The 13,086-nt window shown below is 39.6% G+C and overlaps 1 protein-coding gene across 4 annotated transcripts in view; it reads right to left on the reverse strand.

Annotated features, from left to right (window-relative positions):
- The window catches only part of LOC146687387 (receptor-type tyrosine-protein phosphatase mu), a 169,030-nt gene that overhangs the window by 68,572 nt on the left and 87,372 nt on the right, over positions 1-13,086 (reverse strand). For all 4 annotated transcript variants that reach the window (XM_085438069.1, XM_085438067.1, XM_085438068.1 and 1 more), the window contains exons 8-10: positions 10,192-10,500; positions 7,819-7,928; positions 1,725-1,926 (exon numbers count right to left, since the gene is read on the reverse strand). In XM_085438069.1, coding sequence (XP_085294195.1) covers positions 1,725-1,926; positions 7,819-7,928; positions 10,192-10,500 — 621 coding nt within the window. The remainder of the gene's footprint in view (positions 1-1,724; positions 1,927-7,818; positions 7,929-10,191; positions 10,501-13,086) is intronic.

A 13,086-nucleotide genomic window follows, 5' to 3' on the forward strand; every position in this document is an offset into this window, starting at 1 on the left:
TGTGTTTTGGATCATTGTCATGTTGGAAGACCCAGCCTCGTTTCATCTTCAAAGTTCTCACTGATGGAAGGAGGTTTTGGCTCAAAATCTCACGATACATGGCCCCATTCATTCTGTCCTTAACACGGATCAGTCGTCCTGTCCCCTTGGCAGAAAAACAGCCCCATAGCATGATGTTTCCACCCCCATGCTTCACAGTAGGTATGGTGTTCTTGGGATGCAACTCAGTATTCTTCTTCCTCCAAACACGACGAGTTGAGTTTATACCAAAAAGTTCTACTTTGGTTTCATCTGACCACATGACATTCTCCCAATCCTCTGCTGTATCATCCATGTGCTCTCTGGCAAACTTCAGACGGGCCTGGACATGCACTGGCTTCAGCAGCGGAACACGTCTGGCACTGCGGGATTTGATTCCCTGCCGTTGTAGTGTGTTACTGATGGTGACCTTTGTTACTTTGGTCCCAGCTCTCTGCAGGTCATTCACCAGGTCCCCCCGTGTGGTTCTGGGATCTTTGCTCACCGTTCTCATGATCATTTTGACCCCACGGGATGAGATGTTGCGTGGAGCCCCAGATCGAGGGAGATTATCAGTGGTCTTGTATGTCTTCCATTTTCTGATGATTGCTCCCACAGTTGATTTTTTTCACACCAAGCTGCTTGCCTATTGTAGATTCACTCTTCCCAGTCTGGTGCAGGTCTACAATACTTTTCCTGGTGTCCTTCGAAAGCTCTTTGGTCTTGGCCATGGCGGAGTTTGGAGTCTGACTGTTTGAGGCTGTGGACAGGTGTCTTTTATACAGATGATGAGTTCAAACAGGTGCCATTCATACAGGTAACGAGTGGGGGACAGAAAAGCTTCTTACAGAAGACGTTACAGGTCTGTGAGAGCCAGAGATTTTCCTTGTTTGAGGTGACCAAATACTTATTTTCCACCCTAATTTACGAATAAATTCTTTACAAATCCTACCATGTGAATTCATGGATTTTTTTTTCACATTCTGTCTCTCACAGTTGAAGTGTACCTCTGGTGCAAATTACTGACCTCTGTCATCATTTTAAGTGGGGGAACTTGCACAATCGGTGGCTGACTAAATACTTTTTTGCCCCACTGTAGATTAGCACCTCAGTTTCCCATCAATCTCCTGACTAAAAGGCATCCATTTCTTTCACGAGCCTGGCAATAAACCAACGAGCACGAAGTTGACCCTGTGACACACTGAATGACACAACCTCATACACGCGGTACCTTCATGCATAACAGCAATTATACTGTATATGAGGTTGTGTTACATTTTTAACTGTTTTAATATGTTTGCAACATTTTATTTCAATATCATACAACGGTAATTTTAAACAGTCAACCATTAATGTCTGTAGGGACTGTTTTTATATCAGCTTGGCTTATATACATTTACATTATATCAGATGCTGCTTTTGCAATTGTCAGCATTTTGCTTGCTTTTGAAAATAAATTATTAAATTGGGCAATTTGCAAAATGAAACATTAAAAAAGCATCAGTTTTCAAAAATTAGAACAAAAAAAGAACTACAAAATATAAGAGTACATGCAAAGTACACAACAATCCAAGTTTGTTTGAGTGAAAGGAAATAACATTTTGCTTTCACACATTTTGACATAAGACCTCTAGAAGCAATAAGCAGTACACTGCTCGTTTGGCATCGTCCACACTGTAACAGGTCTTGCTGTTGACCCCACTGACCTGAAATCTTGGTGGTGAACTGGGTGATGACAGGGGGGCCATAGCCCTTGGCTGTGCTAGCGCGCAGGGTGAAGGAATACGTAGATCCCGGGTAAAGGCCTGTGAACATGTGGGTGGTCTCGTTACCCAGCTTCACAACCTTCCCACTCTGGTTGGAGAGGTCCAGTTCAGGGTCAAAGGAGCTCACCGCTTTGTAGGAAATCTAGGAAGGAAGAAAATTTACATTCTCACCGTGGCCTCTGGTACTCCGCATTCAGCACTGTTTATCATGAATAAGATTGGTATTCATACCACAAACGCATTTTGCGTTTTAGGCATTTAAGCGACTCACCAAGCTAAATCATGTACACGTCCTTACCATTTTGCGGTTTTGCATCCCAGTCGCGGTGTGTGTGTTATCATACTTTTCCAGTCTTTTTCCCTTCTGCAAGTCTAAAATGCCAAGAAGCATTTTTTAAAAGTCTCATGCTGCGTTTCCTCACTTGCGTGACCCTGAGTTACCACCCTATTTAGGAATACACATACAGTAAATAATGCAATCATTTCACCAAATACAAATGGATGCTGCCTTCCACCAGTGAAACAGACGAAATGATTTGCACATGTAATGCAAAAAAGCTCTGTGGAATTTGGATTTAATTCTAAAGCCAGTGCTTCAAGCAATTTTTTGAAAGGTCTTGCTTTGTGCATGAGCTTCTGACTTGTCAACAAGGTTTTATGCTTATTTCCAAAATTAGGGAAGTACAAAAGGTCTGTGGAGACACGCTGTCTCATTATATGGGTTAGTATTGTCTGTAAAAGCATAGGTACATATTTTTAAGGCAAAGCTGATGCAAGCTTGTGGTTTCAAGGAGAGAGAAAATATACTTAATGTATTCTTTCTCCATTAATGAAAGCAGGGAGCTCTGGAGGGAAGCATTAAGGTGAGTGTTTTTGCTAATATCCATTTTGAATAACTGTAAAGTTCCACTTTAAGAAAATGCCTCTGCTCGTAAAGGAAAACCTCCATTATAATTCCAATTAAGGAACACAAAGGGAGTTTGGAGTGCTGCATAATTTGTGTCCATCAAGTTTTGAAATGCTTCTAGGCTTTCTCATTTAGTCTTTGTCTCCAAAATGAGCTTGTGATGCCAAATCCTATATCATAACTTTACAGGAGAGGAATTTGGAATGACTTGTCAACACTGGGCATATGGGCAGGCTTTTAAAACCATAACATAACTCACGGAAAACAAATAATAGAACTTATCCAAGAAGATTAACTGGCCCATTTGACCATATATATCCCGGTTTTCAGACCACACTGGTTTAGATGTGTCTGACAGAGGTAAATGACCGTATAAAGACATAAACAGACATGCCTATAGCACCTCTGAAAAAAAGCAAAAATAACAATGGAACATAAATTCTATTCGTTTAATTTTGTTTGTGAAAAAACACTTAAAAATCAGTTGAGTTTTAATTGACAATAAGTCAAATATACATTATAAAAACACTTTAGTACAATGCAGTGTATTTTTGTAATAGTTCGTGTTGCCACGATTGGCCGCTGAATTTAAATTAAAAGAAAATCTGCTGTATATCTTTCAGTAAATGTTGGCTCATGTCTGTCAGAAAAGCTGTCAATAAAATAGCATTCATGGAGCACTGGTCAAAAAAGGAATGGGGCTGAAGTCTCTTTGATATCAAGCCTTGTTAGATATATTTCACTTTGAGTTCTTTGATAATGTCAAATCAAAGCAAGGTCTTGACTTATAAGAAGCAACTTCTGGAGAACACAGGCAGAATAGATTCAGGGTTACTTTTCTAAAACCAGACTGGGATGTGGGATGAGGGGCGACACCTGGAGCGAGTCGGCGGCTTTCTAGGTTTTACTTGTCTGTCATCCCTTTTTAAATGAAGTGATGTGAATATTAAACCCTACACTGGATCTTTGGGAAGGCCAGAGAATGTAATACATTTAAATCCTACTCCTCACTTATGGGGCCCTAAACGATCAAGCCTCTTTACATCTTAACAGAACAGTGCTATCATAGTCTTTGTTATGATCCTTTTTTCGTTTCTTTTTCCTTCCATTTCTTGTTTTGCTACCACCACCTGTGTCATTATTGTGTCATTATTTCTAATTCCAAAATTTCTGACTGATTTTGAAGATTATCTCATGTAGCTTTTTGCGTTTTTGTCCTCTTCCTACCCTCTTATCTAATTTTCATCTGCACGTTATGATCCTTCTTCACCGAGGGCACAGTACTATGAAGCAAGCTCAACATATCCATCCTTTTTCTTATCTGGCTTCACTTAGCCAAACATCAGTGGTCACATACATCAACTCAGTCAAGTCAACGCCGGGTTTTCAAATGTAGCTATGAGTGTTCCCATGTTAGTGGTCACATTGGTTGCATAGGGCCAGTCACAAACACGGACAGGTCTGCAGACAGCAGAGTGAAACATTTGCCAAAGAACCTTACAGATCAACAGAAATTGTTCTTTTATCACCCAACAAAACATCAATTCATTTATACGTATCTATATTCTTTGTAGACTGTTCTTTTTAACATCCTGTTCTCTCTAATCTTGAACGTAGGTCTAGAGTTTGTTACTATGGCGATGTACCTCAGTGAATTAAAATCACCTCTGAAAAAATGTGAAATCCAGGTTAAAGTCGACCTAGAAAAGCTGCCCGGCTAAGATCTGAATGCTGCTTTGTAGTAAAGCCCTCAAATGTATGGTTAGCCTGTGGGATTTTCAGGCGATCTCATGTGTCCTGTGTTTCTCTTCATCATCGCTGGTTTCTCCTTTTGCAATTTTCCAGTGTGGACCCGTGCCATTTTGTTTACTGGATTTCCTTTCTCCATTTCTCCATGCGAGTTTTAAAATACTGAATCCTTAAAAAATTTTTTTATTTTAAATGCCACAAATACCATTAAAGTACTTGGCTCTCAGAGTACAGATGCATTTGTGGTTTCTAGTGTTTCCTGTAGTAAAATGGGAGGCAGAGTCTTTATTTATGGAGCTCTTCTCAGTTGAGGTTTAGGAGGCAGACACTCCCTCGTTTTTAAATTGGGGCTTAATTTTTTTCTTCTTCTTTCGACACCGATGAATTTGATAAGCTCATAGTCAGGACCAGCCCAAGTAACCCTGAACCATCACTTGGTTATGCTGGTATAGGCCTAAGTTGCAGTGGGACTTCCCTTTACACCGAGCACCTTTCCTCTCTGTCACTCTCCTTGCATTTATATTGCCACTATTGCATGTCATTAACTTTGTGTCTTCTCTCTCCCCCACAGTTTGTACCTCTTCCTTTCTGCTTCCTCCATTTCTCCGTTCTGCACACATTTCTGCCTCATCAGCACCGTGTTTCTAATCTGTGGTTACTCCCCAACCTGATCAGTGCATAAAGTCTGTTTTTCAGTGCTTAACGTTTTTCCCCCTTCATCTCTCCTCTTATTTTAACAAGTTGAATAAGAGGAGAGAGGACCATGACTATCTGACATTTAGTTGAGTCAGATGGTCATGCGGCTCTACTGCAGCTTTCTAACTATTAAATGGGAGGTTTTCCTCCCCACTGTCACCAAGTACTTTGCTCAAACTACATCATGTGGCTGCTCTCTACAATATTTCACGACCAATACCAAGTTAAAAGCCCCAAGATTTGGTGATCTATGTCGAAAATTACATTAAATTCCATTTTTCTTCTAAAATAAAAGCTGATAAAAGTGATTCAAGGTGAGGTTAGAAAATCTATAATGCTTTAATGTATATTAAAACCTGGAAATGGCAGGATGTCAGTGACTTATTGCTTTCCTTTTACTAGGCACATTACAATGCTGTTAAGGCTTTAAAGACAGAAATAATAGCTGCAGCATGTAATTGATGGAGTGGGTTCATAAACTGAAATGCATTCGCCTCAATATAAATGAGAACCTGACAAAGTGGCGTTGCAGCCGTGCTATTGGCTCTAAATGCTTTTACCTGTATTATGAAATTTTTAAAAAGATAAACAACTAAAACATGATGCTCTAAAGGCAATTAAGTGTACTGGAAACCCACCATTTCTATGGACATTGTTTTCCTGCTCTCAGCTGACATCTCTTAGTGCCATGCAGCCGTGTGCGAGACATAACACTCCACTAAACACACTTGAATAAACAAGGTCTTGTTATGCTTCTCACTTTAGATCTCCCCGCTTTGATTCAGATGTCCCTGTGCTGTTGAGGGGAAATGTATTTTACATTTCAGTCGTCTTATTGTATGGCAATAAATGGAGCAACATATGCAGCAACTCTATTTGGATTATTCAATCGGCTTTCCGTGAGTGAGGAACGTTTCTGTCGATGCTCGATAACCTAGTCAAAATACCAAGTGTGTGCAAGCGAGGACAGGAAGGAAAATCAACAGAGAAAGATCAATCTGTGGGAAAGGCTGGATGATTACTTCCACCTTAAGCTGGTTAAGATCAATGCGTACATATAGTGTGAGTGTGTCTGGAGACTATTATTCAAGACTATGAAGCTCCTGAACAGCGCATACAGGAGCTCGGTGGAGTCTAATGTCAACAACAACTCAGAGCTGATTTGTGATGCATGTGGGTTGTTCATGAATCTAAAATTCTTTAGAGGTCATTCATGTGTTAAAGAACAGAAGATGATAGAAGCTTGCAGTTTAGATGTACAGTTGACCACATTTGGACTGCGCTACATTTAAAAAAGCCTGTTTAAAGCAAGATTATTATGAAAACTCTGAACAAAGTAAATCTTCCATAGTGCTTTGGGTTTAACCTGCTCCACAAGTAGGCTATAACTAAGAGCTAATATGGTTGATCTAATTATAACCTGTTTTACTGCAGTGCATAGTCAAGATGATTGCACTTTAATGACCTCAAAACACAGACCTGAAACATCAAGTAGATTACCGAGGCATAAGTTCACATTAAGTAGGTACTGAAAGAGCCAATTGTGATGATTCTGTATTAATTAAGAGCATAAAAAGACTAATAGTTTAATGCGTAAATAGCAGCTTTGTGAGGCTGAACCAAAGCACATCAGTGCTAACATCATCAGAATAAGACACTCACAATAACAACGCTGACTTACTGATATTTGACATTTACCAGTACCCGACTGGTGCAAAACACAAAGCACTCTATACTCGAGGCTGCCACGAATCATCATTAGCACTAATTCGTAAAACTAGGCAGCCAATTGGACAACAAAAATTTTAAACTAATATCTTTTGCTCAGGCAAAGGACAAGGGATAATCAAAGTTATAAAAATCCATCCTCGGGGCAAAAGCTTAACAAAGAGAACATCAGTGAACACTAATATTATAACTAAACCAATAACCAACCTGCTGAATTTTGCTGTCAGCCCAGTTTGCTCACTTTATAATTATGTTAATCCAATGAATACATTATTTTCTTCCCCATTGTATCAGTAGGGCTGGAGTTAATTCGCATGATTTGAAAACATTAAACTTTGCAGTGCTTAACAAATTTATTAGACCACCCGTCATAAAAACAAGAGAATAAATATTATGAATCCTAAAACTAAAAATTACACCATTACTAACTGACTCCGTGTTTTTACAGCCGTGTTTGAGCCGGCACACTGGACTTCAGAAATTAATCGAGCGTAATGTTCTACCACTGAAACAAAATTGTCTGTTCAGGTAAGCAAGTAAACAATTGAAATGCAACTGAAAACAACAATTTGGCATCTTAATCAAAAATTTATAATGTGCTTTACTGGTTTTTCCACTTTTGTGTGAAACAGTAAATTTGAAAATTCATGGAGAACAGTTAGGTTTTTCCATTAAAATACATTTACATTAAATAATTTGCCTAAATCAATTTTAAAAATGATTCAGGTAAATAGCAATATTGTTCATTTAAGGCGTCCTTGGCATAAACCTACATTAGGTGTGGTCTAATAATAATAACAATAGTAATAATAATAATAATAATAATAATAATAATAATAATTAAATGTGTTCAAGGCAAAAGGCAAAAAGCCATGAGCTAAATCGAAGGAGTCTGTTTACTGTTCGAAAGCGTGGATAGTTTCTTAAGCACGTTGCTAGCGACTGTGTTAGTACCTCATACTGAGTGATGATCCCGTAAGTCTGCGCCGGTTCTCTCCACTTCAGGATGATCTTCTCCTCGTAGGCACTGCCCTGAATGGACTCCAGAGGAACCGCCCCAGGCACTGTGGGAAATGCGTACATGTGGTAATAACTACCGAATTAAGCAGTAGTTTACTTTAGTTTTGTTTTTCAATTATCCTTTTAATTGTTTTTTACCTTATTCTACGGATTAGCTTTTAACTGACCTGTTTTTTAATTTATTTTTTTAAAATACTGAAATTGATTGACTGCTTTCCAAAAACTGAGTTGAAATCTTCAAGGACTGAAACAAGTTTCTAAAAAGTTTTCTCAGAAGGATTTTCTTGCCACATATTTGACACTTTTCACCTTTCTTAAGTTAAATTATTGCCAATAAAAGTTGATGAAAGCAGCTGTAGCCCTTTCCACTATGATTTACTAAGCAAAGCACCTTAAACTAATGTGCATACCAAAAAAGGCTTTTCAAGGATGCACGCTAAAAATGTGAGAAAGCCAACGTCAAATGCAATTTTTTAAACTGGAATTTGCAAGATTATTTGAAGTCAGTGTTACTCAAGACACTGTTATACATGTTTTACAGCAAACCTGAACACTTTCTTACAGATAGAAATGGATAGAAAAGATGAAGTTGTAAACCCACAGGAACAGCAGGAATCTTAATCTTTCTGCAATGTTTACTTGTACTGAGATACTGCCAAAGAGATCTAGTCCTTTAACCCCTCATGTGAATTGCTTTCATTCTTTAAGCGAAAGAGACTGATGTGGAGATGTACTTTTTTTTTGGTTTAAAGATTTATCTTGAACACAACTAGAGCTACACCCTGCCTGTACACTTTCTCCCATGGGACCCTAAGCACACAGATACACATACAGAAACACATATCGGTCAGATACTGAGAAACAGTTGCCACTTTCAAGTTTCCAACCAGAGATATCTGAGCCAGACATGACTCTTTTCTACAGCTGAGCCTGTTATCTGGCGGCCGGGGTTCCTTGAGACTTCTGTAGAGTTCATTTCCTGTGTCTGCTGAGGTAACAGAGAAGATCTTTCATCTTTCAAGGAGGTGAAACAACTATCCGACACAGAGGCTTACTGTCTGACTTCTGTGCTCTCCTGAAAAATATTTGGAATATCCCAGACTTTGTTTGTGGCTGTGAATCGGATGAGAACCTACACATCCTAAAGATTGAAACATCAAAACTGTAATAACAAAAGCAAGTTGTTCAGCTGTTGAAGACACATTTTCTTTTATTAAATGTTAAGAGAAAGTGTGTTAGCGTGCCATATACATACATATACACTGACTGAATTTTCTACAGTAGAATCCAGTAGTAAATTCAGTCAGATCCATCATTTTGAGAAGTAAAGATCAGATTATTGAAAGAAGAAATTAAATGCAAGTCTTTGGGGGGGTTGTTTTTTTTGAAACAATGACATCTAATATAGTACATGTCTGTGAACAGGTGGCGACACAACATCTCCACATACACAGCCTACTAATCTTAGAGCCTATTTCTTAAGAAAATAAGACTTTTAAGCTATTTACATTTATACACACTGTTATGACCCAAGGTGACCCCAGTGTGAGGTTTCCTGTGTGCTTTGTGGTCTCTCTGTGATGTGATTTGATGACAGAAAAACTGGCCAGTGTTCTGCAGGGCTATTTAAACCCCACCTTCTGAGGCCTTGCTTCATCTCTTCTTTTGAGTTACTGTTACATGCACCACTTTACACCACTGACATGGACTTACACAAATCATGATTATTATAATAAACCCCTGGTAATCCCTGTTCAGTCGCTGGCATGTCTCCATTCTTTGTTGTGGCCTATGAGCAACTAAATTTTGTCTCATTTGTTGCATAGTGAATTTAACACATCGGACTGTAACAAATGCCACGTCTCTACCCCCAATGTCAGTATCACAAATCCAGTGATGGAACTGGTGTTTAGCTCAGTAGGATAAGAAATGGGGAAGCTTGAACTCACAAGTATGAGTCAGAATTGAGGTGCACGGTTATTTTTTTCCTCCACTGTTGAGAATGTTGAAACTGCATTTCGTTTTATTATAAATTATTAAGCATTAATAGAAAATATTTGTCTCTCTGAAGTTAAAAAGTAAATTAAATATGTCTAGATGATGTTGAAGTATCTTGAACTGATGTCGGCATAATTTCCACAACTTTCATTTTGGAATAGACATTGACAAACACAGAAATGTCTGCAATGTCTGGGTTTCAGTGAGTTTTAGAATGCAAATATCATCTAAAAGTAAAACTATTTTTTCCTGCCCTGTAAGGCTTTCTAGTTGAGCTAAGAAAAAAAATGGACTATTGATGTTACTTACCATCCTCATCGGTCTGAACCTCCAGCTCTGTGCTCTCCTTGACACCCTCCGGGTTGCGCAGCACTAGCTTGACGCTGAGGTTGGTGAATGGAGAGAGATTGTGGATAGTGTGCTGAGGATCGCGACTCTGAGTGTCATAACACACTTCCTCACGCGTCTCCTCCTTGCCGGCTACTCTGTACCGGTACTGGACGGTAAGGTTATAGCTGTGGCAGCGGGTCACGTTATAGCCCAGAGGTTCCCAGCGCACTGTAACCTGTTTGGACTGGATGTCCACCACTTCCAGCCTCCGTGGGCCGTGCATAGGCTCTGGCGAAATCGAAAGAGAAGGAAGTGTGAACTTACATAAAGATAATCAATTGGGTCATATTAAATGCCAGGTGTTTCAGGCCAGATGCAATAAAATCAAAATTACTGAGGTTTACGTGGGTTAGAGAAAGCTCCTTTTCCTTTGGGCCAAAAAAATAAATAAAAAAATAAAAAAAATCCAGTAGTCGATTTTTCATAACACTTTCATTCATATTAAAATACTACTTTTTTCTGTTTATAGTTCATATTTCCAGAAAATATTTTAAAATTTCAAAGGCACAGACTGATACTGAGCATTGCCAAATCCCATTACCGTTGCTAACTTGGGCTCACAGCAACTAAAGGCACCAAGACACCACAGGTCTGTCACTGGAAACCCTCAGCAGGTGGTGTATCATCCCTTCAGAGCGTGCCATTCCTCTGCTTCTTCTGCCTTGTCCTCCGCCTTTTCTACTCTATTTTCCATCTCGCCCAGTGGCGGTCAGCTATTAGCACCACACTGATACAGAGTCAGCCAACCTGTCAATCCAGGCAGGACACAACCCCCACCGCTATCCTATCACCTCTAATCACATACACTGTCTCCTTGCCTTTTCTCTTCCACTTTATCCATTTTCTCTCTCCTTCCTTCTCTCTCTTTCTCCTTTCCCCACCTATTTTCCCCTCTTGCACTCCCTCTCTCCCTCCTTTCCTACGGGAGGAAAGCAGCCCAAGCACAAGGTAATGGGATCAATTTCCATTCCAGGTTAAATTCGCAGTCCATTTCTCTGGAACTTAACACTTTACCACCTATTAGGAAGAGCCAGAGCTCAATTTCCCCGTTCCCCAGGAGACACAGTCCAGCAATTCAGAGGCGGCCACGGCAGCCATGTTTAACATTCTAGAGATGTGTGAAGGGAGACTGGACTCAGGCTAGAGCACGGTGTTCATTTTTACAGATTGTATGAAAGACAGAACAAACAAGCAAGAAACCAACAAACACTGTTGGCATTATGATCACAGACGTTTCTTTTTGTTATCTTCCGCTATCCAGCGTATTACTACTGCGATAAAATGTTCAAGGTTTATCGAGAATCCTTTCAAATGATCTTGCAGGAGTTTGAGTAGTGCTATAGAAAATCTACAAGGTAGAAATGAACGGTTTCAAAAAAATTAGGTCATGACATGTGAAAACTCGGGCCTGTACAAGTGGAAAAAGGGCTCCTTGATGAATGAAAGATCGAACGCCTGCCGATTTCACGAGGAGAAACAACGGATGTGATTTCTCCTGCACTTTTACAGACAGGATGAAATAGCATTAGAAGAGCCTGAAGGAGACAGAGGAAGAGCAGTTGAAGGCAGATTGGGAAAGGGATGTCAATGTGCAGTATATAGTACATGAAATACAAAAGGCTACAAATGTGATGCCTCACAAAAAGGCATAATCTCCTTCCAAAAGGGAAAAAATGGCATCTATGATATATTCAAGACGGATTTGCTACTATAGTTCAAATAAAAGTAAACATTCCACTAAAATTCCTCATTCAGCACACGTATCCAACAGCTTTAATCGTGACTTAACAAGCAGTTGAGAGAATATAGAGCTATCTGGTGTTGGTTTACTTGTGTTTTATCATTTCTTAGCCTGAATTTTACTCTGTAGCGAATGTCTTACTCTGCCACTAAAATGCAGTAATAATATAAAAAGTGGTGTGATACTTAAGAAAATGTAATCACACCCTCCAAAAACAAACAAACAAACAGACAGACAAAACAAAAACAAAAAAAAAAAAAAAAAAAAAAAGATTCTAAGGAAAAACTGGGAGCAACTGGCAATGAGAAATAGGCTTCTTCACTCGATTGCAGTGTTGGGAGAGCCATCCAGAAAATAGAAGTTTAAACCCCTTTATTTGCGGAACTATCTGTTGGCCGCACTCTGTAGGCAACGGTTACACTAAAAGCACAGAGAATTGCAGGGTGGCCAGGCACAGAAATCAAATTAAACCAGATGCTCTCAGAGTTACAAATGCACCAAAGTGTGAATCTCAAACAGACGCGCACAAGCGACTGAGAGTTAGTCTCATTTCTGGAGCGTTCAAGGAGAATGTCACACTCCCATCTTTGTGGAACATCATAGATAATGTCCACTGCACCCTAATTCGGGCCAATGGAGAGCTGCCAGGATGGGAAGCACTTGTGGAAAATATAACTGTGCTGAGAAACAGCCGTAGCCCCACGAAGAAGGGACATTAATTTGTGTCTATTTGTTTTACTGGGGGTAGGATTATTAGACGTACACCCAAAAATAAAAAGAATACAAGTCGCAGGAAAGATACACAAAAGAACATCGGCCGTTTGGAAGCAGCTTTTATAATTATTCTATAGCCTCTGCCTGGTGTTTTGTAGAGAAAAGGCTAATTGTTTGTTGCCCCACTGGCTCCCTGTAGTGCAAATGCCAGCTGTCTGAGGGAGGCAGTAAAACGAGAGGATCTGTGGCAGAACTTGTAACCCATGATTCAGAATGACTTCATTGCTTGCATGAACAACAAGGTGCCTTATCCGTTTTAGAGCCCGGTCATGGATGACTTTGAAGAAAGAGGAAAAGGA

Source organism: Copadichromis virginalis, linkage group LG18 (assembly GCF_057382275.1).
Source record: "Copadichromis virginalis isolate Kocher_CV1m ecotype Utaka linkage group LG18, C_Virginalis_male_GT1.1, whole genome shotgun sequence".
NCBI classification, from domain to species: domain Eukaryota; kingdom Metazoa; phylum Chordata; class Actinopteri; order Cichliformes; family Cichlidae; genus Copadichromis; species Copadichromis virginalis.